The sequence below is a fragment of the Pantherophis guttatus genome, chromosome 14 (assembly GCF_059756535.1).
Source record: "Pantherophis guttatus breed Tessera chromosome 14, ASM5975653v1, whole genome shotgun sequence".
Classification (NCBI taxonomy): domain Eukaryota; kingdom Metazoa; phylum Chordata; class Lepidosauria; order Squamata; family Colubridae; genus Pantherophis; species Pantherophis guttatus.
In genome coordinates, this window is record NC_142076.1 from 23,117,439 (window position 1) to 23,141,676 (window position 24,238).

At 43.8% G+C, this 24,238-nt stretch overlaps 2 protein-coding genes across 10 annotated transcripts in view; one reads left to right on the plus strand and one right to left on the minus strand.

Annotated features, from left to right (window-relative positions):
- The window catches only part of CREBBP (CREB binding lysine acetyltransferase), a 47,962-nt gene extending 34,964 nt beyond the window's left edge, over positions 1-12,998 (minus strand). For 4 of the 8 annotated variants that reach the window (XM_087878780.1, XM_060684027.2, XM_060684026.2 and 1 more), the window contains exons 1-9: positions 12,618-12,998; positions 9,899-10,599; positions 6,270-6,446; positions 5,154-5,403; positions 3,993-4,106; positions 1,797-2,036; positions 1,173-1,269; positions 742-891; positions 260-377 (exon numbers count right to left, since the gene is read on the minus strand). In XM_087878780.1, the coding sequence (XP_087734906.1) occupies positions 260-377; positions 742-891; positions 1,173-1,269; positions 1,797-2,036; positions 3,993-4,106; positions 5,154-5,403; positions 6,270-6,446; positions 9,899-10,599; positions 12,618-12,702 (1,932 nt within the window). In that variant the 5' untranslated portion in view covers positions 12,703-12,998. The remainder of the gene's footprint in view (positions 1-259; positions 378-741; positions 892-1,172; positions 1,270-1,796; positions 2,037-3,992; positions 4,107-5,153; positions 5,404-6,269; positions 6,447-9,898; positions 10,600-12,617) is intronic. The other 4 variants (XM_087878783.1, XM_087878782.1, XM_087878781.1 and 1 more) reach the window with 4 other exon arrangements.
- Positions 12,999-13,985: 987 nt separating this feature from the next.
- On the plus strand, positions 13,986-19,212 carry LOC132709676 (uncharacterized). Of its 2 annotated transcripts, none has more exons than XM_087878786.1 (3): positions 13,986-14,287; positions 17,493-17,570; positions 18,865-19,212. In XM_087878786.1, exons 1-3 carry the CDS (start codon positions 14,116-14,118, stop codon positions 19,185-19,187), a joined length of 573 nt encoding a protein of 190 aa, XP_087734912.1. In that variant the 5' UTR covers positions 13,986-14,115; the 3' UTR covers positions 19,188-19,212. The 2 variants fall into 2 exon arrangements, with proteins under 2 accessions (XP_087734912.1, XP_087734913.1); XM_087878787.1 differs by lacking the exon at positions 13,986-14,287 and adding an exon at positions 16,920-17,089.
- Positions 19,213-24,238: the final 5,026 nt, after the last annotated feature.

The following is a 24,238-nucleotide window of genomic DNA, read 5'->3' on the forward strand; positions in this document are numbered from 1 at the left end:
ATAGATTCAGATGCTAGACTTAAACTAGAAGACTTTCCTGTGAGAAAGAAACTTTCCAAGCACTCTTTCTAAGCACTGAAGATTGAAGTTGTTACCTAACTCTGGCAATCTTTTAAATCATTATACCACATAGAAGAGCCCTGCAGTGGAAGCTCATGGAGAAATGTACCTGAACACAGAATTTTTCAAAATTGTGGCATTATACAGCACTTGACATATTCAACCAAATCTTTTTTTTCACATCAGTAACATAACATACCCTACTGTTAGCCGATTCATACATATCGCCTTCAACTTTCCTAGCATAAGCCACCAAATTTTCCATCCGCCGATCTTTCAAAGCTGCTGGATCTGGAGTTGGAAAAATGGCTTGTACGCTGAAAAAAAGAAAAGATTTAATTCCCTTTAGAAACACTGCAAGAAAACAGTGTATAGTGGAAATACACTTAAGATTCCAGCTCTAAAGAAATTCAATGAGAATTACTCTTCCTTCAGAATGATATGCAGCAACTGAAACCTTTGCTGGTGGCACTGAGACAAAAGATGAAATTGGGAAGTAGAATAAATGTGTGAAGTAGCCTTTCTCATACAGTGAAGAAGAAATCAATGTTTACTGAAACTAGCCAGTTTCTCATATTGTCTCCCAGGTCCCAAATGTAAGGAATGGCACTATAAAATAACATAATTAACAGACTAGTCTTATCCCATAGTGAGCTATGCCTTCCCCTGGTTAATACTTACAGTTTGTGTACTAAGTGATTGCGCAGATCCTGGGTAACATGCTCATGCCAGGTCTTCCTTACCCCGGTACTTGAAGGTGGTGCAGCTGTTGGCATAGAGCCACTGAGATTTCCAACACTACCAGAATTTGTGCCATCACTCATTAAGGGGCTAAAGAAAAGGCAGTTAGGGAACCTTTTGTAGATCTTTATTGTACTGAAATTTATTTCTGTATTTAAATATCCTTACTGACGATCGAAGTTAAGACATTATCAAACAACTGATTACTACAGCAAGCACAAGCAATGAAATTTTATTGTAATTTTATCACTGAACCCTCCCTACCAGGCAGATGAGAAATGTCCATGGAAAGTAACGTTACCAAAATCTTGTAATTTTTAAAAATAGAAGTAATGGTCAACTGTAAATGCTCAACAAGAAGCCTTTCTTACTTTGCTGTCCCAAGTGGAGTCGGAAGAGACGTTTCTGAGATCATGCTAGTCTGTTGATCAGTTATTCCTCCTGTAGCCAGATTCATTTGATTAGTTCCTTTGGAAGAAGATTGTACTATGTTAGTCATGGAACATTTCTCAAATAACAAAGTAAAATACATTTAAATACATGATTAAAAGTGAGATGCAAATGAAATAAAAGTTATAAGCAGCATTACATGCAATGCAATCAGTGAAAATTAACATATTTTCCACCAAGGTACTAACTTGCCCTCCATCCTCAACCATCTACCCTTTGTGTGCCAATGATGCTTACCGCCCTCCTACCAGAGAACTGATTCCATTTCTTCTCTGAATCACACAAACTGAATGTACAGTACAGGGAGAACTCTTATGAACCAAACAACTCCATTTTTTACCTATCTCAAGATTCTAAGTACTCCTAAGCATGGAGAAAAACTCATTCTGATTAAAGGAAAGCGATGTATCCCAGTTTCCAGCCAAGGCTATCCTTGCACATATCAATGAGTCTTTGCCTTCTATTCTTTTCCATTTTCCTGACCACATCAACTGAAAACAAAATTCTCTTTCTCTTTTGCTGCTAGAAGTAGCTTCCTTGCTTACCCAGTGCATTGATAGTCCTCATTTGCTGGTGGGTTTGAGGTGGTGTAGGTTGCTGGCCTGGTACTTGTGGTTGCAACGGCGCCTGTGGTTGATTGCCGTAAGGTAAACCAAGAGCAGCATAGGCTCGTTGCATGGAACTGGGGTCAATAGGGTTAGGATTACTTAGGGAAGGAGTTATGGGCTGTCCTGTTCCAGATGCCACAGAATTCTGGATTCCACCAGCTGGTGACCCAAGGAGAGCTAGGCAGAGGGGAAAAATACTGAATTATGCAATACATATACCACAAGCTAATGCACTAATGATAAAAAATTGAAACACTAGCTCATAACTCTATGGAGATTCTCAGTCATCCAGGTCATGGTTGTCCCAAAGGTGCTTTTTCAAGAGGCAACTGATCTTTCTGGTTCTTCTTTGAAGACGTTTCGCTTCGCATCCAAGAAGCTTCTTCTGAAGAACCTTTGGGATAGCTCATAACTCGAACACATTTTTCAATCTATGTTCTCTAATGAGATAAGTGAAACTAAGAGAGCCATGAATGACTAAATATAAATTTTGGGGCTGGATGGAGATCCAAACCTGAGTTTCCCCAGTTCTACAATGGGGAAGCTTTTGAAGTTTCTACCACACATATACTCTCAAGGTTTAGTTTGTGCTGAGTTCACTTCCAAAGTAGCTCCAGCATTTTTAAAAAGACCATTCAAACCATCAGCAAATTTACATTAGGGTTAGTTTGCAAATACTCAGAAGTACATAAATTTCTTAATGAACAACACTCCCTTCTGTTGAACTACAAGTGCATACAAAAGAATCATTGTAGGCATTGTTTCACCTCAAGATCAAAATAACTTTACCCCCTTTAGAATAGCTCTAATTATAATTCTATTGAAATGGGAGAATTCCAATAGCACCTTGAGAAATCTATTCAAAAATTGAATTAGAGAACAGCCAGTCCTTAAGAAAAAAACAATTGTGATATGTATACATATATACAGACATACACATTATATTGACTAAAACCTGAGATGTCCAAAGCAGCAGCTATTCTCATAATGATAATTCATTTAGCTGACTACACTCTGTTTCTTTGCTGTGTAGTGCATCATTTCCTATCTTACTCAATTTTCACTCAACTATTTCCAAATAATTAATGCCGGTAGTCCTGATTAGAATTCAGTCCTACAAAGTATACTTCAGAACCAGCAATTTATCCCTCAAATCCTTAGCACTTTGGATTCTTTGTTTTACTTCTCTACCCAGCTCTGCCCAGATCTGTTCTATCACTTCAGATTCTGTAGTAATTGACTCTTCAGAAAGATTGGTTACCAGATCTATTGATTTATCTGATCTCCATATTAGCAAACAGAACAGAATATAATTATGGTCATAATTATATATTTGATTTTTATTTTTTTATTTTTATGTATTTATATATCAAATTTAGAAACCATTCATCTTCCTCACAAAGTGATTCTGGGCAGTGATAGGTTTGGTGGTTTAATGAATGATTTTAAAGAAAGTTTTGAAATCTGAATACATTTTTAAAAAATATTTTCAGACCATTACTTTTTATATCCAACAGTAAGGCTCTCGTAGTTTTCTTAACTTGGAACCTACCGTGAAGTCAGATTCAGGGAACAGAGTCACAAAAAATAATGGAATTTTACTTTATTGATATAGACTACAGTAACAGAATGTTGAAAACCTGACAAGATTTCTCTTTTCCTTTCTTTTACATTCAAAGGACTTCAGGTGGGCCAATCTTAGGTTTCTTCCTCTCTTTCAGGACTAAGCAGGTGTCTTTGTAATAGCTGTCAGGTATTTTCTTCAAAGTTATCTCTATTCCTCTACATTACGGGTGTCAAACTCGCCACGCCACGTTGCCATCACATGACATATCGCGACGGTTTTTCCCTTTGCGGAGCTGGGGTGGGTGTGGCCTGCGCGTGATGCATCCGGCCTGCGGGCTGCCGGTTTGACAACCCTGCTCTACATTTACCCTGGGAGGCTTTTTAGCCAAATGCAGGTAAGCAATCAAACTATTTAAGATTAAACATCTTAATAACACTGCGGCCTTATATAGTCTTAAGTCGATAATATCATTTTAAAGGAACAATTTTCAAAGTAAAGCAGGAAATGGAGACAATGCATTTCTTCTGCATTTCTCTTTACTCCAATAGAAAAATTCTTCAACTTACGTTGCTGGCTTCTCTTGTCACTAGCATTTTTCAATGGGAGACATACTGGGCAGTCATGCCGTGTACAATTCTTCCAGTGAGATATGATCTGACGTGATGATGCACAATGTGCCACTACGGAAGAGAAACCATAAACTAAACCTCTATAGCAAGGGTGTCAAACTCGGGTCGTCACGTGACATATCGGGACTCCCCCCCTTCGCTAAACCGGGCGGGGCCAGCATGTGACGTATCCTGCGGCCCGCGATTTTGACACTTGCTCTGTAGTCCTGAATAACCTTAATTCCAAGTTTGTTAAATCACACAGTAACATTTGCAAACCTTGGATCTATGGAGTATTAGTATTAGCAAATACTAATTCCTACTATTTGCTACAGAGAATTATCTGTGCTGATCATATACTGAGGATATCATCTATTAAACAAAGGACCAGTAACTAAAATGACTATATAGAAATACCATAAAGACATATTTTTCTAAAAAAGACCTATGCCGCATAGCCCTCACTGCTCAAATGAGTTACTGTAATTTACAAGAAATGCAAACTTTTGAGGTTGCCTATTGGCTTTGACCTGTTTTGAAATTAGAAGGAAAAACAAAAGATTAGCCTCAACAGTCAAACCTATCTTCCTTTAGGTTCCAAACATACAGAGGAAGCAGAAATGCCAGCAGAACATTAGAGTAAACTTTAAAACTTTTAATAAGAGAACACTAGTTAATCAAAAGCAGCCCAATGAAAATGGATTGGAAGCAGCTTTTTGCAGTCCCACACAAAACAACAAATCCCTGTACTTTTAACTAGTGAAAATCAATGCAAATCCAATGAAGGTGAAAGCTGCAAACATGTATGAAAAGACATTTCTTTCCAGAGGATTCTAGCTTACCAAAGCAAGGAAAAAGAAATAACCCAGTCATTTTGATTTCAAGGGACTATACAACACCCTTAAGATGAGAACCATTGGCTTTTATCAGTCTCCAGATATGCTCAATTACCAATGGCTGTGCTGGCTGAGGATCATAGGTATTGCATTTCAACCTCTTAGATCACCAGGTTGCACTTTTGGTCGATTTCCATCTCCTAGTAGTTATTGTATGAAACCTTACGAAGGGACTGTGTTGTACCGAAGCTAGGGAGCAACACATCGCAGGCTGGGCTCTTACCTTGACAGGCCTTTCCCGCTTGACAATGTGTCATGTGATTTAGGACATTTTTCATAGTTCGGCAGTGGGGAAGAGCACATGTCCGCACTTCTCCATTGGCTTGTTCTCGCCTCTGACACTTATGAGCATGAAGTAGCAGAACCAACTGTTGCTGAATCAGCTTGCGTTTCTCAGGGTCCGCTGTTGGCCCTGTTGCCATAGCCTGTGTAGATACAATTCCCACTTGCTGTACCTGGGTTTGCATCTGAGACTAAAAACAAAAAATGCATTACATTAAGCTTTATACAGGCTTAATAAATATGTCAGTCTGACTACATCTTAAATCTCTTTGGAGTGATAAACTACCTCTTAAGAGTCCACAGGCCATTTTATTTTTAATGCTAAACTTTAGCATAATTTTGCAGTTTACATAACAATACACACAGTACATTGTTTAGGAATAAAAGACCCAGGACTAAAAAAAATAGTGCCATAGTCAAAATATTTTACAAGCCACAAATCTTATTATTCCCTAATGAAAAGTCATTAAAAATACAAGTAATTGAATTACACGAACATTACACGAGACTTCACATACTGAATGGAAACCAGTTCAACTCAGTGCAGCTGCAGGGGTCCGTACTTCACGGTTACATGAGAATGACATACATTCTAAAGCAATCTACCTCCATCTAAAAGTTTTTCTGGTGTTTGCTGATTTTTTTCCTCTCTGCACACTTTGAGAAATTTGCACTCAAACAACTTGACAAACATAACCAAATAAATTTCCCATAGGAAAAAATTCCTTATTAGCTCACTCAACTTCACCAAGGTTGCTAATAAATGTATCCCAGCTATTTGAAACAGCTCCTAAAAATCTACTAAAATGTAAAGGCACAAGAAGGTTCATTCCAGAGTTCCCAACAGTTAACTTCATAACCCAGAGCTTGTCAGAAAACCTTATCACTTAGTTCAGTCCCAAGTTATTTAGAATGCAGTTTTCTGCATATCTCTTGCTGTTATTCTCACGGAATACTATGATATTTTTGGCTTTTTTACCATCTTGCCCTAGTAGTATTGACAAAAAAGAACCCGAAGTACTATAGCGAACCTCCAAATAAGCTACAAGCAACTCACCATATTTGGCACACTGGTAACTGAAACACTCTTGATATCCGAAGAAAAGGGAGACAGGTTATTTGCTATGCCTTGTTTATTTGGTAGCGGTGGGTTGACTCCTGTTGCTCCCATTTGCTGCCCTCCAGGTTGACTAAATGGCTGCCCAAAGGGACCTGGGTTACTGGCCATTCCCATCTGGAACGAAAGCAAAATTAATGATGTTAGCATCCTGCATTCACTTAACGCAGGTATAGACCGACAGGAATAGTATATAATTTTCCAAGCCCAAAGTGCAGCTTGCTTGAATTAATAGTAGAGGTAGTCCTTTTTAGTGACCCAACTGGGACCAGCAACTCCGTTATTAAGCAAAGCAGTTGTTAAGTGAAACGGTGCTTACAATCTTCGTTCTGCTTGTTTTTGCTTTACAGACCTGGGAAGGTCATAAATACGAGAATTGGTCACAAAGTTACTTTTTCATCACTGTTGTAACTGCAAGTGATTATTGTTTGAGACAGTTGCTAAACAAGGACTTCCTATATACCTAAAGCTTAACAGTTAAGACTATTATAATTATGTACATGTTTTTGTAGTCACGATTGACATAAAGTTATGATTTTCAAATATTACTTTTGAAAGAATACTGCACCAAAAAGTCATCACTGGAATGGGAATAAACATGTTTCACAGGAAGAGGAAATTACATGACTTTCATTTTTAAAATCTTATTTATAATATTTTAACATAAGGATGCACAAGAATAAAAATTCAATGGTTTTAGCTGAAATTAGTATCTGAAGACTTAAGTACAAAATATATCAAACATTGCTGCCACTCGATAGAGGAGTTCTTTCAGATATGTAAACCACTTGCTCTGCTCTCCTGTGATTTTTTTGGGTGGCCACATTAACTTTTAAGAATTGTAAATCAGAAATCGAGACTCTGTGACCCTCCGGAGGCTTTGGAACAAGAAGTCCCAGCATTCATGCTCCACAATTATGTTAGTTGGGACTGATGAAAGTTGGCATTTAACAGAGAGAACTACAAAATAAACTTAAACGACTGCTTGTGTAAGGTATGCATTTTCTACCTGCAATAATATTTTTCATCTTGCTTACTGATTATTAATACAGAAATTGCTAATATCCAAGTGTAATTTTGCAAAGTTTTTGAAAAGAAATTTGTTGCTAGATCTCAAAATTGGCAATTAAAAAAAACCTGAAGGTAAATCAATGGACAAGATTTTTTAAAAAAAATCAAACAAAATTATTTGAAATGTTAAATTATTAAAGAACAATTAAGCCAACAAAAAATTAACTACAAATATGTCAGGTAATTTGCTACTAGACAAACTAGATGATTATGGAAAGCATTCAAATCCTGCAGTCTATTTTATATGACCAATGTGTCTTAAATTTCTAATCCTCAAACTATGCCCTAACACTTCATAGCCAACCATTAACTATTAAAATCTTTGCAAATTATTTGGATCCAAAGAATAGAAGATGCTCCTTAGAAAATAACATTATACAATGTCTTGATCTGCATAATTTACGGAAAAAAGTGAGTAAAAGAGCATTGTAAAAATGTAAAAATGCATGTTGCAGAGCCATTGAATAGAGAGGCCTTCTGCTTTCTCTCCTTCCCTTCTGAAGAGTCATTCAACGGTGGGATAGGCAGCACGGGAAAAATGAAATAACTTCTCCCAATGATAGGATTTCTTTCCAGAAAGATAGTAACGAAACAAATTCCTTAATTTGTCATGGAAATCGGTCTATCCAGGACTATCTGTCCTAAGGGCGTTAAGCCAGCATTGCTCTGAATACCAGTTTCTACAGAGTAACCAAAGAAGCGGGTTAGGGTTGTGCCTGTGTCACTTGCTTTTGGATTATTCTCAGGCAGAATAATGAGCAGCCCTCTCAATTGAGTTTATAGTTCTCCAGAAATTTCTGAAATGTGTCTTTATATTAATTGATTTCCAATATTTATATATTCCTCTATAGTCCACAGTTGAAAACTTGCAAATAAAACCCTTATTATGCAAATGAAAAACAAGAAAGCAGAGCAACCATACCAGTTAAAAACAGTGAATCGAAACAGTAATGCTTTAGTCATGCTTCTCAGGAAATCTTTAAAAATGCCATAGAAAGAAAAGTACTAAAAATGCACCATGGCAGAAATATGGAAATCTAATAATATTCAATAAGTATTTGTTTGGCACTGAAAAAGGTGAGCTGAACACTGGACAGTTCTAGGGATGGAATTCTGTCAGCGACAAGCTAGCCCTGAATAGTTTCGCTCCTAAGCAGGCCCCATGCCACACTTCAGAAGCAGACCAAACAAGAATGAGCATAAGTCCCGATAGAAAGAAACAATTCTTCTGGTGCTGCAACTCAAGCAGCAAAGGGCTTTCAAAATCAATATTTGAAGTTTGAACAAGCTTTAATTAGTTGGAAATCAAAATGAGGAGTCACCAAAGTTAACACCCCACAGCACTATATAATTGTCAAAGCGCCCAGTTCAAATCAGTAACCTAACAATGTAATATTTTGTGTCCTCTAGATTTTTTTAGACTTAAAAATTGCAGTAATCAATTGGCATAAAGACCCATGGATCTTTAAAAGATCTTAGAAGACCGTGCTCAGCGTTGGGCCCTGAAGACAAAAAAGCACCAAGTCGGTGTGGGGTTTGGGGAAAAAAATCCCACGAGAAACGGTTCAATGAACGGAGTTTAAGTATTCTGCTGAATAGAAGACTGAAAAAGATAGGATAGCAGTCTTCAGACATGTAAAACTTGTCATAATACAGGGTGAAGTAGACTTGTTCTCCGTTAACCCAGCAGGCAGAACCAGAACGAACGGGTTGAAAACATAGGGGAGTAATTCAAATTAGATATTAGGAAGAATTCCTGAGAAGAGTAGAAGTCACCTTGTGAATGGGTACATTTCCCTTCACTGGAGGTCTTCAAACAGAGGCTGGATAGTAGTAATCTGTGTGAAATCCTTAGTCTACCCTTCATTGAATAGTGGGGTCAATCTAGATGACCTCTGAAATACTTTCACACTTTACCATTCTGTATCTACGTAATATAACGATGGCCTGTCACTGAGCTTAATACAGGCTGTCAGGAGACACGTGTCTTTAGTTCCTTCTAAAATTAAGTTTTCTAAACTAGGGAAAGGCCGCACTGCCCCATTCCCTGCCCTGCTACTTTGTGACACACACACTCTCCAGCCCCCTCTGATCACACCAATAAATTTTGGCAGAGTAACTGCAAAATTCAGAGTTTTGTATCCATCTGAGATCCATCTGAGATTTTAAAAACACACTGACTTGAAATATAAGTCCAACTATATGCCAATGTGATTTTAAACAATACAGACAGCACGGAAAAAACAACCAAAAATCCTTTAAGACCAAAGAATGCAAATCATTATTTTGTAGCTCTTGCTCTATTTCCCAAAATATCGTGTAGCACTCGGTCACCTCTGCTCTAGACCTTAGATAACTAAATCACGCTTATTCTGATATCTTTTGAAAATTAGTTATTTAAATGAGAGCCGCAAAAGCAAATGCCTTTAAGTTTAGCGTTCACAAAGCATTTGAATAAAACCGCAAACCATTCCCCAGTTTATATGACCCCTACATACTTTTGCCATGGCTCCTGCCTGGCCTGTGTGCCCTGTTATTTGAGGAGACACCTGCGTCAAGGTCTCTGCCAGCACATTGCTTGCATTTCCCTGTACGGTGGGGACAGAATACTGCAATCCGGCACCTCGGCCTCTTCCAGTTGTCCCAAGGGAACCATTCATTACCTGCCCTTGTCCTTGTTGGGTCTGATTCATTAAAGTGTGGCCAGAGTTATTGTTGAGAAGACCGGGATGAGCCTGGTTGAAGCCAGTGTTCATACATATCCCAGAACCTGCCTGGGAGGTTGCTGGACTGCTTGTCACCATTCCCACTTGTTTCTGTGCTTGAGAATTCAGGCCTGGAGTGGCTGTGGTGTTGGGCCCAGATGTGCTGGCTGTTTGTTTGGCTAGGCTTGAAACACCAGCGTCTGCCTGATTTAATGGACTCTTGCCCATCACATTCAAGTTGCCAATATTCACACTGTTTGATTGTGCCGGGACTTGGCTATTGATGCTCTGTTGGAGAGGGCTACCGGAGTTTACATTCCCAATTCCTTGGTTAAGAGAAGAGCCACCGCCTCCCCTCAGAAGTTCAGAAAGTTGTTTGTGTTTAGAAGCTGCATCTGGAACAATGTTTCCGCTGCTGTTTACAAGGTTCAGCTCTCCATTGGGGATCAATTCATCAGGAAGATCGTTTTCCAAATCAAAGAAAGTTCCAAAATCTGTAAAGTTAACAGAAGTTTGCGTAAGAAAGAAAATCTTTATACCCAGTTAAATCAATTCTGAACATAGTTTAGAAAGACAAAAGAAGTGCTGTGCAGCACAGCTTTTCTACCTAACATACCGATGGAGGCAGTTGCCAGAGAAAATAAAAAACCACCATACATTAATATTTCTTTAAAAAACACACTATAGCATACAGCAAAAGTAATGAAATTAAACAGAGAACAACAGTACATTAAATGATTCAAAAAACATTTTTATCATTTGTTTTCCTATACAAAGTATTACTTTAACATTTAGAAAATGATTCGTAGGATCAGAAATCCACGAACAGAAAAATACACTGAAGAACACGAACTGCATTATCACGGTTTTGAAAATCTCAAACGATAATGTAATCGATAGAGATGCAAGAAAGACCAGCTAGTTCAGTGGATTCGTAATAGCAATAAAGAGTTCCGCTACCATAAGAAAACTGTAAATTTGTTTAAACTCTAAACCCTAAAGTGTAAAAACCGTTCAGATTCTCACAACACTAGCACAGCTATTGTCTTCAGAACTTAAAAATGAATTTGAGCTTTCAAACATATACATATAACTATGATTTAAGGATATCCCAAAAGGTGCGTTTTTCAAATGGCAACTGGACTTTCTTGATTTTTCTTGAAGAAGTTTCAATTTCTTGAAGAAGTCTTCAAGGAAAAAATCAAGGAAGTCCTGTTGCTGTTTGAAAAAATCATGTTTTGGCATAACCTGGATGATTGAGAACCTTCACAGACAAATGGTTTAGGGATGCCGATGATGTCTGTGGGCAGTGGAACGGGGGAAGAGATGCTTCAAAAGAAAACAATTGTTGCATATGGTTTACGGAGATTGTACCACATTACAATTGGCAATGCATTCTCAAAACCTAACTTCTAAGCTTCCCGTAAACCGTATCAATCAGGCTGAACATAACAGTAAACTATAGTTTACCGACAATCAGATAAACAAATAGTTTACCCCTAGGCCTGAACAACTCACTTAAGTTTTATTCAAGCTATTACACGGATAGGAACATTAAAATATGAGACATGTATTTTAAGGTTATCTAAATCTGAAGGTGACAAATGTTTCAAACAAGTATGTTATATACATCAAAGTGTTTTCAAAATTAAATAGGCATACCCGTAATGTAATTTTGCTAATACAGTATTTCATTTATTGTGCTTATTTGAAGGACTGTCTTTTCCTGTTATATTTCCCAACCCACTACACAACAGGGACAGGGTCCCCCCCCCATTAAGAAATCCAACTAGCCAGACTAAGAGGAAGGGGCTTTTCTATAGCGGCTCCCTCCCTGCATTTTATAGATGGGGGAATACCGTCCAAAAACCGAAAGCAGGAATTTCTCGCATTTCTATAACGTAATGTACAAAATTGCTAAAATATGTAATAATTTTAAAGCCACATTACAGCTAAGCACCTCTCCGAGTTTAAGTCCTACCACTGTGTATCAAAGAAAGAGGCTTTTGAGCTCTCCACAACTTCACAAACCTCTTCGGAAGACGGCCTCGTAAACAGACCCAACTAAAAGCCCTATACGGGGGAAGCACACTCACTTAAGTAAACACAAATACTTCCAGAAGACAACCACAATTCTAGTTGACAACGGAAGATCGTGGAAATGTTTTGGCATTTGTAAAGAAGCGTCGGGCGTCGGGGTGGGGGTGGGGGGCATTTTGACACGTCCGGGACCAAGGAACGTCCAAGGGAAAGGCGAAGAGCCGGGACTGCCGCTAAAGGCTCCTCTGCCCGGCACGCTGCGCCTCCCAGCTTGGCAGAAGCCGGTGACCTTGTGGGGCGGCACCTTCCAGCCCACCCCGGTTCCTCCTGCCCGATCTTTCGGGACCCGCGACTGCGGCCCCCATCTTAGAGCCGCTGCCCCGCGGGCTCGGGCAACGAGCGGCGGAACGAAAGCGCAAAGCCGAGGGCCTCCCCGCCCGACAGGCCGCCCGGGCCGGCAGCCTCGGCTCACCTGTGGTGTCGGAGGCGGAGAAGCCGGGCGAGCTGAGCTTGGCCCGCTTGGCGTTGGGCGGCCCGTCCAGCAAGTTCTCCGCCATGGCCTCCGCCGGCCGCCGCGATTTCGGTCTCCCCCGCGGCTCCGCGCTCTGCCGGCCGCGGCTTCCTCCTCCGCCGCCGCCGCCGCCTCCTCCGCGTCGTTCTCCCGCTCGCCGCCGTGGCGGGGCTGGCCGAGAGGCTGGGCCGCCCTCCGCTCCTCAGCGCTTCACCACCGGCCGCCCCCGCCGCTGCGCGACCCCCATCTCGGCGGCCGCGACGAGCAGCAGCAGCAGCAGCAGCAGGAGGAGGACCCCCGGTGGCGGTGGCGGCGGCGGCGGCGGAAGCGCGGCGGCGCCCCTCCCCCTCGCGCAGTGCCCGGATGGCGCCCGCGCCCCCTCCCTCCTCCTCCTCCTCCTCCTCCTCCCTCCGTCAGGCGGGCGGTCAGTCGCAGCGGACGCCGTTCTCCCCGTCCTCCGCCGGCCCGCCGCGCCTTCGGGGCCCAACGTGCCCACGGGCAGCGGACACGGCGGGGCTGACGCCGCTGGACCGGAGCGGACGGGCCGGCGGGCTGGCGGCGGCGGCCCGCGGTGCTGGCAGCGCCTCCTGGAGGGACCCGGCGGCCGAGGCGCAAAAGGGCCCGTCCGTGCGGCGTCAGCGGCCCCGCGGCGGCTTCCCCGCGGCCCGGCTCCCGCCCTGGCCCGGCCCGGCTCCCGCCCGCGACGCGCTCCGGCTCCGCGACAAGATGGCGGCTGTTGATTCCTCAATTAAAAAAAAAAGTTTTTTCTCTTCTCTTTTCCACAGACAAAGGGGCGGGGCCGGGCGTGCGCGCTCGCCTCATTGCGCACGGCGCGTCCCTCTCGCTTCGCCGCCGGCGGCGGAAAAGCACGAGCGCAGCCGAAGCTTCGCCGGCCGCTCGGTCCGCTTGTCGGCGCCTCCCGCGAGCCCCGCCGAGGAGGCTGCCGCTGCCGGGAGCGCGCAAGGCGCTTTTCCCTCTGGGAGTCGGTTCGTGCGCGCCCCCGACGGACCTCCCGTTACCCCTGTTTCCTGTCACGGGTTTCGGTCCCCGATGCTCCCGTCGGGGTCACCGAAGGAACCTCGAGTCCCCCTTCGTGGCCCCGCTGCGAGCGGGGCCTTTCCCTCGATTCCCCCAGTTCTCCTCCGCTGTCCTGGCGTGGGTCACCCGAGCAAGCCTGGCGGCCCGTTCCTCCCCCGGCCGGCCGACGCAGCCTCTCCGGGTTTCTGCTTCCCTCGTGCGCTACCGGGTGTGGGGGGGGGGCAGTGCAGGCAGGCCCGGGGTTCAGTCGCTGTTCGAAGTTACGGCGGCACCGAAAGGAGAGTGTTACAGGCGCCCCCGGTTCCCACCGTCACACGTCACCATTTCTGGGGCTTCCCCCTAAAAGAATGAACGAAGAGGCCAGCTGGAGCAGGTCAGCCGTCACGGGTTCTCGCTTGGCATTGAGCAATGCGTTCACGTGATGTCACACTTTACAACCGTGTGGCTCAGTGATAGAATAAGGCTTCCTAAGGATAAGAATGTGGCCCGATGCCGAGGCACTGTAGGATGGACTTGCTTTTTCCGCAGGCTCCAGCTCGTGTACTCAAATCCTTTACCGTGCCCTGCTTCACACAGGCCTCCACCACCATTTGGTAAATAATACTTTTTATCATCCTCACTCAGATAAATATGTGTTGAAGAGCACGTCTTGAATGGAACAGTATATTTATTTCAGCGAACCCTAACCTTTCCGGCTTGGTGGATCGGTGGGGGGGAGGGAACGGTTCTGTGTGAGCCACAGGTTCGTGCGTGCAGCTCCATTTGTGCGAGTGGCAGGCACATGCATCCACCGCTCAAGCAAATAGAGTTTTGCACGAAAGCGCGAGTGTGCCCACCGCTTGCATGAATGGACCCAAGCACATGCGTGCACTCGCCTGCCACTTGCGCGGCCCAGTTCCGAACCGGCCATCGCCCGGGTCTGTGGACCCCTAGTCTACTTCACTTACTCCCAGCCGTTACTTCCAGCTGTTGTCCATACATTGGGTATGACTTTCAACCAGCTGTTCATCCATCTAACGATAGCATAACTCAAGGCACATTTTGCCTTATTTAATTTAACGTATTAACATTTGTTAGAAATGAAGGCAAGTATAAGTGTCCCAGGATAACGTTGCAGGATCCGGTCAGTCACCGAGACCAGAGATTTAATCATCTGAACTTTCAGACTCTTGCTGGAGCCCATCCTCAGGAAATTTCTCTCTAGCAGAACGTGTCACATTAAGAATGTCAATTGAAATAATGAAACTTAAGGTTCTGAGAAGAAAGAATCTTGCTTCAAAAGCCTTAACCTGTGGTCCAAAGGTCTACAACGGCCTCCACGCTAAGGTTGAATGAAAACAGCGCCATCGTACGGTCCAAGCAGGGTTCGCAGCAACCAAAAGAAAGAAACTTTTTAAAGGGAGTTTTAGGGTTGTTATTCTTTATTATTAAAACTTTATTAATATCAATAGGCCATCACAGGCCTCCTTAACTCCGGTTAAGGCTTTTGAAGCGGGATTTCTTTTCCAGTTCCCGTGTTGCAGCAAAGGGGCCTCCCATCGCTTTAATAAATATTAATAAGACGTTAACAATAAAGGTACAGGATAATAACCTTAAAATCCCATTAAAAGGGTTTCTTTTTGCAGCCGCAGTACCCGTTTTGGCCACACGAGGGCACAGTTTTCCGTCCCATGAGTTCAAAGTTATCGCTCAGGTGCAGAAAATTGTGCCATCCTGCGGTCAAAGCAGGTATCGCAGCCACAAAAAGAAAGAAACCTTTTCGATGGCGTTTTAAGATTCTTCCGTGCCAGTTTCGCAACCCTGGAGAAAACAGTGCCCTCCTGTGGTCCAAGAAGGAATAGCAGGCAGAAAAAGCACGGTCGCCGACTTTTTCTGTACCAGCGCTTCTCGGAGCGACCTTCCCAGCGTCAGCGCAACTTCCCGTCCGTCTCCTGTCCAACCCCCATCGCCGTTGGAAAAAAACGACCTTTCAACTTTCATTTTTCATTTTTATTTTTTCAGGGCTGCTTTTTTACCCTTTACCTTTATTCCAATCTTTCTTCTCCCCTTCTCTTCCTTCCTCTCCTCCTACTTCCTTCGTTCTTCCTTTGTTCTTCCTCTCCTTCTCTTTCCTACTTCCCCTTCCCTTCCCCCACTCCTCTACTCCTCTTTCCCCTCCCTTTTCTTCCTCTCCTTTCCCCTTTCTTCTTTCTCCTGTTCTCTCCTGTCCTCTGTTCTCCCTTCCCCTCTCTCCTGTCGTTTCCCTTTCCAGTTCAATCTTTTAGGGTTTAGGGTTTAGGGTTTAGGGTTTAGGGTTAGGGTTTCATTTCGTCTCGTTTCCTGACTTCCGGTGGGACTGGAATCAGTTGGCCAACATGTGCATGCACGCTGGAGTTGAGCTTAATGTAAATGAAGCGGGCTCTGATAGATGACCACTGGATAACTTTCTATTCACTCGATTCTAAAAAGCAATGCATCCGGTTGGAAAAAGTACAACTCAGCCAAAATTTTGGTTCCTCTAGGAGGCCTCTAAGTTGTCAGAAGAAAGGAACATTCTAATGACATACAGCTTAAAGGTTGGTTAGGTCACGGGGATCCACATGAGTTAAAAGTTGTCTATCAGAAGATGATTTGAGTCTATGCTTCAGTAATCTACAAAAAGAATTATAACTGTTTTGCAAAGAAACTCAGTAATTAGGAAATGTCAATTAAAAATGACAAATGTATATGACCATATGAATTGCTGAGTTAACAGAATCCTTTGTCTAGAAGGGTATAAAACCATTGTACCTAATTTCTGTCTTTGTTCAACGCTTCACGTACAGAGCTTTGAACCTATTGCGCAATATACAAATTGTCTCTGATTAATCCAAAAGTTGTGTTTGTCTTATTAAATCCACAACAAGCTAGGGCAACACTCGCGTGCCCACCAATATGGCTCCGCATGCCACAGGTTCATCATCACGGGACTAGAGCTTCCCATCTCCTCCCAAGGGAAGGGAAAGGAGGCACGGGGCAGGCAAGCCTGCAGGCTCCGGCACCCGTTCTCAGGACCTTTAGTTATCGCTTAGAGCTCTTCGCAGGTAACCCCGGCCTGCATTTTATGGAAAGAAGCTGGGGAGGGGAGCTTTTGTGCAGGGCCGTTGACACCATTGGGTGATGCAAAAAATCAAAATCCAAGGGAAACCATTAGAATGTTGTTGTTGTTGTGTGTGCGCTTATCTACATATACCCAGCTAGTTTAGAGACATAATACCATACAACTTTTGGCAATAAAGTTTCAGCCAATAGAAACTTCTGGCTCAATGATTCCAACACTTTAGGAAGTCTTTGACCGAGGAGCATTCGGGCGAATGCTCAACGGATGGAGAATGGAGCCGGAAGCCCTGCCGTGTTGCAGTTTGAAGCACCCGTGGGTGTGTGCAGAGATTAATCCACTCCGTCGGGAGAAAGAGCGCCTGTTTGGTGGATAGGAGAGTCTCGGGGCCTCTTGGTAGAGGTAGGCCGGTCGTGTTGCTTTTTGGAAGCAGTCTGACTCTTGTTAAGAACGACTGCAGTTTTTTGCAATCAAGTTGTCATACTTTAAAAAGAAATAATAAGTGCAAATTTTATATCCCGAATTGGAAACACACATCTTATTATTAGTCACTTTAATAGGGAGATTATCAAGAAAAATATATTCAGTAAAAATACTATACACGTGTGAAATGTATGTTAGTCTATTTAAGACTAAGGATGAGAGCAGGTCCCGAGGGATAAAGCCAGGGAGGCGTTTCCACACGCCCCGATCAGCTCTCTCCTCTTTCTCTCCTCTCGCAGACCCCTACGACCAAGCAACGATTGCCAAGGAGGAGGTGAAAGAAGAGGAGCCCCAGCCCTTTCAGAAGATCGGTCCAAGTACGATTGACCGAGTTTGCAACTTAAGTCATTCAATAGCTTTCAGCGTTTCAGAGCTGAGGTTTGAGGCCCAAGCCAGGGATGGAGCGTTTCTGGCAAAGGCAGGAAGCTCTCACTAGTCCAACAGAAAGAGCACATTCTTTGCCCGTGCGGGACCCGGACTCCATTCCTCTGGGCACGGCTGGTGACACGTCGGAAAATCTTCCTCGGATGTATCTTTCACCGGGGTTTGTTTAAGGAGCACCGATAGCAACCGCTAGGTTTTCCAAGGCGTAGCAGGCAGAATAACTCCCAGGATGCCCGAAAGCCGCTCGGTATCAGGTCTGCTCGTCGGTCCATCTGTCCCACGACTATCGGCACGGACCGGCTGCAGGGCTCTGAACATCCGTTCAAGCAGAGGGGTTTTTCCCAGCCCTTCCCTGGAAACGCAGGGGTGAACCTGGACCTTTTGCACGCAAAGCAACAGCTCGAACTCGGACTGCGGCCATCCGTCAGGAGACAAGCAACCTGCTTGCAAATAGCACTCCTAAGTAAACCAAAAAATTAATCTTCCACGTTTGACACAGAGAAGAAACAAACACGGTTGAGTCGGGGAATTATAAAATTCTCGCTTAACGTTACATACTTTTATAAGCATCTGGTTAAAACAATCCAATTTGGCCAAAGTATTTAGATGTAAATACTTTATTGCAAAGAGAAGGAATTAAGCGCACGTTATTTATAATTTATAATTTATAATTATATTCAGACCTAGGAAAAACATTCCACTTGCATTTCTCATGACTTAATTTTAGAATTCACAAAGAGCTCTTCATTAAAGGGGAAGATTTCGTCTAAGTATTGTCCTCTGGGATAAAAAAAAGTACGTTATCATGTTTTCTTCGGGAATAGGGTGAAATTGAGGGTGGGGAGCGATATTAAAACTAGAAATCGATCACGATCTGAGATGATACCCCTCGTAAGCGCTGATGAGAGCGCGACTTGGCCTTTGCTGTCTGCGACGGTTTATACAGCCCACTCCCAAACGCTACTTCTGCAAAAGGAAGTCTAGCCTCTGTAGCAGCCGTGTCTTTTCAGCCTCTCTCCAGGAAAGAGAGCTGGGGCAAAACAGAGGAAACAGTTAACACGAAGGTGGGCGCCCAGGGCCCCCTCGGTCAAGAAAACTTGGAACTCATCTCACGAGGTCACGTGGGAAACGTCTAGCCTGCTACGCTCTGAATTGAGATCCACGTTTGGGTCAAGGGTTTTTGGGAAAACCTTTTCTCCTTCTGAAAATTGTTTTCTTACTTTGTAGAACCAGGCAACTATACCTGTGAATTCTGTGGCAAGCAGTACAAGTACTCCACGCCATCTCAGGAAGACGTGGCCCTTCACGCACCAATCCGTGCGTATCCAGCTGTGACACAGCAACCGGGGAGATCCCGGGATCCAGGATCTTTCAAGGCAGAGGCCAATCGCACCTCTAAAGCGATCACGAGGGACAGACCAGTACCGGCATATCTCCCTGATAGCTGTCCTTTGGGGATATACTTTGAGAGAAGGAGTTGTTCATATTTCAGTGCAAATAGTCAGGCCAGATTGCCTATCATTGTTAATACTATATTAAACCGTAAATAAAATTATACCTGTATTTTGCAGTTTACACATTTTTGTCCATGTAGATTTTTCAGCTGGACCCATCACCTGCTTACGGCTTATATAAGATACCGTAGCTGTTTCTTCTCAGTAAATTGAAATATTCAATAGCGCGGGAACCCCATTCGCTTACCGGTTGCAGCCATCCACTTCCAAGGACCGGCCCCTCGGTCCCATTCTCCTCCCTGCACCCGTCCCTAGTCAGAGGGACCGCCTCCGTCCTCCACCACCTCTTCCGCTAGGCCCCCCGGGCTCCTTTGCCCTCCGAATCTCCAGCGTCAGTCTTGACCCTCTTACTCAGTTAAAGCCCGCTCGGATTTTGCTTTCCATCGGACCGGTTGAAAGCCCAAGTAGTAGGACAGGAAAGCCTCCTTCAGCTCAAGCATCTAGCCCTCATCGCCCCAGGCAGCACGTAGCCTCATGACAAACAGTCCCCTCCATCGTCCCCCCTTTCAGTCCATTGAGGTCGGTGGCCATCACCTCGTCCCCACGGAAGCAGATTCTGTACGTTAACGCTAATTTCTCGAGGAAAGACTTTGTTTGGCCTGTCCTGATCCGTTAGGACTGCTGTTTTGAGGGGGAGAACGGCATCCTCCCCTTCACGTCTGCACCTCAGCACGTGGCTCTTTTTCTAAGACGAACAGCCCCAGTCTTGTAATCTGGGGTTTTTGCGGGCAAGTGCTGTTGCAGAGGCTTCGTAGGGAAATCGGTGGTGTCAAATTCAACGCATCCTTCTGTCTTCTTACGCTGCGGAGAAGATTGCCTGTAGCCTGCTACAGTCTCCCTGATAAGACAGTCGTCTTATCAGGGAGACGAACGGCATATACTGTAATTTTTGGAGTATAAGATGCTCTGGACTATAAAATGCACCTCCCTTTTTTGGTGAGGAAAACATGAAAAAGAAATCTGCCTCTGCCTCCCAGCAATTTTGCCTCGTTACAGCAAAATAGCCTGCTTTACTTTCATTTTTATTTTCAGCATAGCTTGAGTAGCACACAAAAAAAATCGTTCCCAGCCATTTGCCTCTTTGCAGCAAGCAGCAGAGGCCAGGCAAAACAGCTGAGAGTCGGGCTGCGGATCCAATCAACTTGTGCTAATTAGGCTGTGCTGAAGCTGAAATGGGCTGTTTCTTCTTGTTGCTTGCTGCAAGGAGGTAAATCGCTGGGAGGCAGAGGTCAAAGGTTAAAGGTCAGGGGTGTCAAAGGTCGGGGTCAAAGGTCAAAGGGGTTAGGAGTTAGGGTTTAGGGTTAGGGTTAGGGTTCTCCACACAGCCTACCACCACGATAAAGTAATATCTCGATAGCTTCAAAGCTATCGCTAAGGGACAGAAAACAGTGCCCTCCTGTGGCCCAAGCAGATATAGCAGCCACAAAAAAAACCCTTTTTAATAGCATTTAAAGATTATTAGTCTGTCTCTTTATTATTAAAAGCTTTATTAATATTAATAGAGCAACGGGAGGCCCAGGAGCTACATAACGGGCAAAAAGAAAGAATCTTTCTTCAAAAGCCTTCAACTCTGGTCAAAAGGTCTACAACGGCCTCCACGCTAACGTTGACGGAAAACAGCGCCATCGTGCGGTCCAGGCAGGGATCGCAGCAACCAAAAGAAAGGAACTTTTTAAATGGAGTTTTAGGGTTGTTATTCTTTAGTATTAAAACTTTAAATATTCAATTGATATTAAAAATAATATCAATAGGCCATCACAGGCCTCCTTAACTCCGGTTAAGGCTTTTGAAGCGAGATTTCTTTTCCAGTTCCTGTGCTGCAGCAAACTGGCCTCCCGTTGTTTTAATAAATATTAATAAGACGTTAATAATAAAGATACAGGATAATAACCTTAAAATGCCATTAAAAGGGTTTCTGTTTGCAGCCGCAGTACCCGTTTTGGCCACACGAGGGCACAGTTTTCCGTTCCATGACTTGAAAATGTTATGGCTAAGGTGCAGAAAATTGTGCCCTCCTGTGGTCAAAGCAGGTATCGCAGCCCCAAAAAGAAAGAAACCTTTTCGACGGCATTTTAAGATTCTTCCGTGCCAGCTCCGCAACCCTTGAGAAAACAGTGCCCTCCTGTGGTCCAAGAAGGAATAGCAGGCAGAAAAAGCACGGTCGCCGATTTTTTCTGTACCAGCGCTTCTCGGAGCGACCTTCCCAGCGTCAGCGCAACTTTCCGTCCGTCTCCTGTCCAACCCCCATCGCCGTTGGTAAAAAACGACCTTTCAACTTTCATTTTTCATTTTTACTTTTTCAGGGCTGCTCTGGGTAAACCTTTACCTTTACTCCAACCTTTCTTCTCCCCTTCTCTTCCTTCCTCTCTCTGCTCCTACTTCCTTTGTTCTTCCTAAGGGTCCAAGCAGGGATCGCAGCAACCCAAAGAAAGAAACTTTTGAAATGGAGTTTTAGGGTTGTTATTCTTTAATATTAAAACTTTATTAATATCAATAGGCCATCACAGGCCTCCTTAACTCCGGTTAAGGCTTTTGAAGGGGATTTCTTTTCCAGTTCCTGTGTTGCAGCAAACGGGCCTCCCGTCGCTTTAATAAATATTAATAAGACGTTAACAATAAAGATACAGGATAATAACCTTAAAATGCCATTAAAAGGGTTTCTTTTTGCGGCCGCGATACCCGTTTTGGCCACACGAGGGCACAGTTTTCCGTCCCATGAGTTCAAAGTTATGGGTAAGGTGCAGAAAATTGTGCCCTCCTGTGGTCAAAATAGGTATCGCAGCCACAAAAAGAAAGGAACTTTTTAAATGGAGTTTTAGGGTTGTTATGCTATTCCTTCTTGGACCACAGGAGGGCACTGTTTTGTCCAGGGTTGCGGAGCCGGCACCCAAGAATCTTAAAACGCCATCGAAAAGGTTTATTTCTTTTTGCGGCCGCGATACCTGTTTTGGCCACACGAGGGCACAGTTTTCCGTCCCGTGACTTGAAAGTTATGGCTAAGGTGCAGAAAATTGTGCCGTCCTGTGGTCAAAATAGGTATCGCAGCCAGAAAAAGAAATACACCTTTTCGATGGCATTTTAAGATTCTTCTGTGGCAGTTCCGCAACCCTAGGGAAAACAGTGCCCTCCTGTGGTCCAAGAAGGAATAGCAGTCAGGGAAAAAAAAAACAACCCTTTTTAATAGCATTTTAGTTTTAGTTTTAGTTTTAGTTTTAGTTTTAGTTTTAGTTTTAGGGTTAGGGTTAGTTTTAGGGTTAGGGTTAGTTTTAGGGTTAGTTTTAGGGTTAGGGTTAGTTTTAGGGTTAGGGTTAGTTTTAGGGTTAGGGTTAGTTTTAGGGTTAGTTTTAGGGTTAGTTTTAGGGTTAGGGTTAGTTTTAGGGTTAGGGTTAGTTTTAGGGTTAGTTTTAGTTTTAGTTTTAGTTTTAGTTTTAGTTTTAGTTTTAGTTTTAGTTTTAGGGTTAGTTTTAGTTTTAGTTTTAGTTTTAGGGTTAGTTTTAGTTTTAGTTTTAGTTTTAGGGTTAGTTTTAGTTTTAGTTTTAGTTTTAGGGTTAGGGTTAGTTTTAGGGTTAGTTTTAGGGTTAGTTTTAGGGTTAGTTTTAGGGTTAGGGTTAGTTTTAGGGTTAGGGTTAGTTTTAGGGTTAGTTTTAGTTTTAGGGTTAGTTTTAGTTTTAGGGTTAGTTTTAGGGTTAGGGTTAGTTTTAGGGTTAGGGTTAGGGTTAGTTTTAGGGTTAGGGTTAGGGTTAGTTTTAGGGTTAGGGTTAGTTTTAGGGTTAGGGTTAGGGTTAGGGTTAGGGTTAGGGTTAGGGTTAGTTTTAGGGTTAGGGTTAGTTTTAGGGTTAGGGTTAGTTTTAGGGTTAGGGTTAGTTTTAGGGTTAGTTTTAGGGTTAGGGTTAGTTTTAGGGTTAGGGTTAGTTTTAGGGTTAGTTTTAGGGTTAGGGTTAGTTTTAGGGTTAGTTTTAGGGTTAGTTTTAGGGTTAGGGTTAGGGTTAGGGTTAGGGTTAGGGTTAGGGTTAGGGTTAGGGTTAGGGTTAGGGTTAGGGTTAGGGTTAGGGTTAGGGTTAGGGTTAGGGTTAGGGTTAGGGTTAGGGTTAGGGTTAGGGTTAGGGTTAGGGTTAGGGTTAGGGTTAGGGTTAGGGTTAGGGTTAGGGTTAGGGTTAGGGTTAGGGTTAGGGTTAGGGTTAGGGTTAGGGTTAGGGTTAGGGTTAGGGTTAGGGTTAGGGTTAGGGTTAGGGTTAGGGTTAGGGTTAGGGTTAGGGTTAGGGTTAGGGTTAGGGTTAGGGTTAGGGTTAGGGTTAGGGTTAGGGTTAGGGTTAGGGTTAGGGTTAGGGTTAGGGTTAGGGTTAGGGTTAGGGTTAGGGTTAGGGTTAGGGTTAGGGTTAGGGTTAGGGTTAGGGTTAGGGTTAGGGTTAGGGTTAGGGTTAGGGTTAGGGTTAGGGTTAGGGTTAGGGTTAGGTTAGGGTTAGGGTTAGGGTTAGGGTTAGGGTTAGGGTTAGGGTTAGGGTTAGGGTTAGGGTTAGGGTTAGGGGTTAGGGTTAGGGTTAGGGTTAGGGTTAGGGTTAGGGGTTAGGGTTAGGGTTAGGGTTAGGGTTAGGGTTAGGGTTAGGGTTAGGGTTAGGGTTAGGGTTAGGGGTTAGGGTTAGGGTTAGGGTTAGGGTTAGGGTTAGGGTTAGGGTTAGGGTTAGGGTTAGGGTTAGGGTTAGGGTTAGGGTTAGGGTTAGGGTTAGGGTAGGGTTAGGGTTAGGGTTAGGGTTAGGGTTAGGGTTAGGGTTAGGGTAGGGTTTGGGTTAGGGTTAGGGTTAGGGTTAGGGTTAGGGTTAGGGTTAGGGTTAGGGTTAGGGTTAGGGTTAGGGTTAGGGTTAGGGTTAGGGTTAGGGTTAGGGTTAGGGTTAGGGTTAGGGTTAGGGTTAGGGTTAGGGTTAGGGTTAGGGTTAGGGTTAGGGTTAGGGTTAGGGTTAGGGTTAGGGATAGGGTTAGGGTTAGGGGTTAGGGTTAGGGTTAGGGTAGGGTTAGGGTTAGGGTTAGGGTTAGGGTTAGGGTTGAGGGTTAGGGTTAGGGTAGGGTTAGGGTAGGGTTAGGGTGTAGCGAGT

Coding starts and splice junctions, on each gene's coding strand:
- LOC132709676 (XM_087878786.1), top strand. CDS start 14,116: ATGTCACACTTTACAACCGTGTGGCTCAGTGATAGAATAAGGCTTCCT. Junction 14,288..17,492: donor CAGGCCTCCACCACCATTTG/GTAAATAATACT, acceptor CTCCTCTCGCAG/ACCCCTACGACCAAGCAACG. Junction 17,571..18,864: donor CTTTCAGAAGATCGGTCCAA/GTACGATTGACC, acceptor CTTACTTTGTAG/AACCAGGCAACTATACCTGT.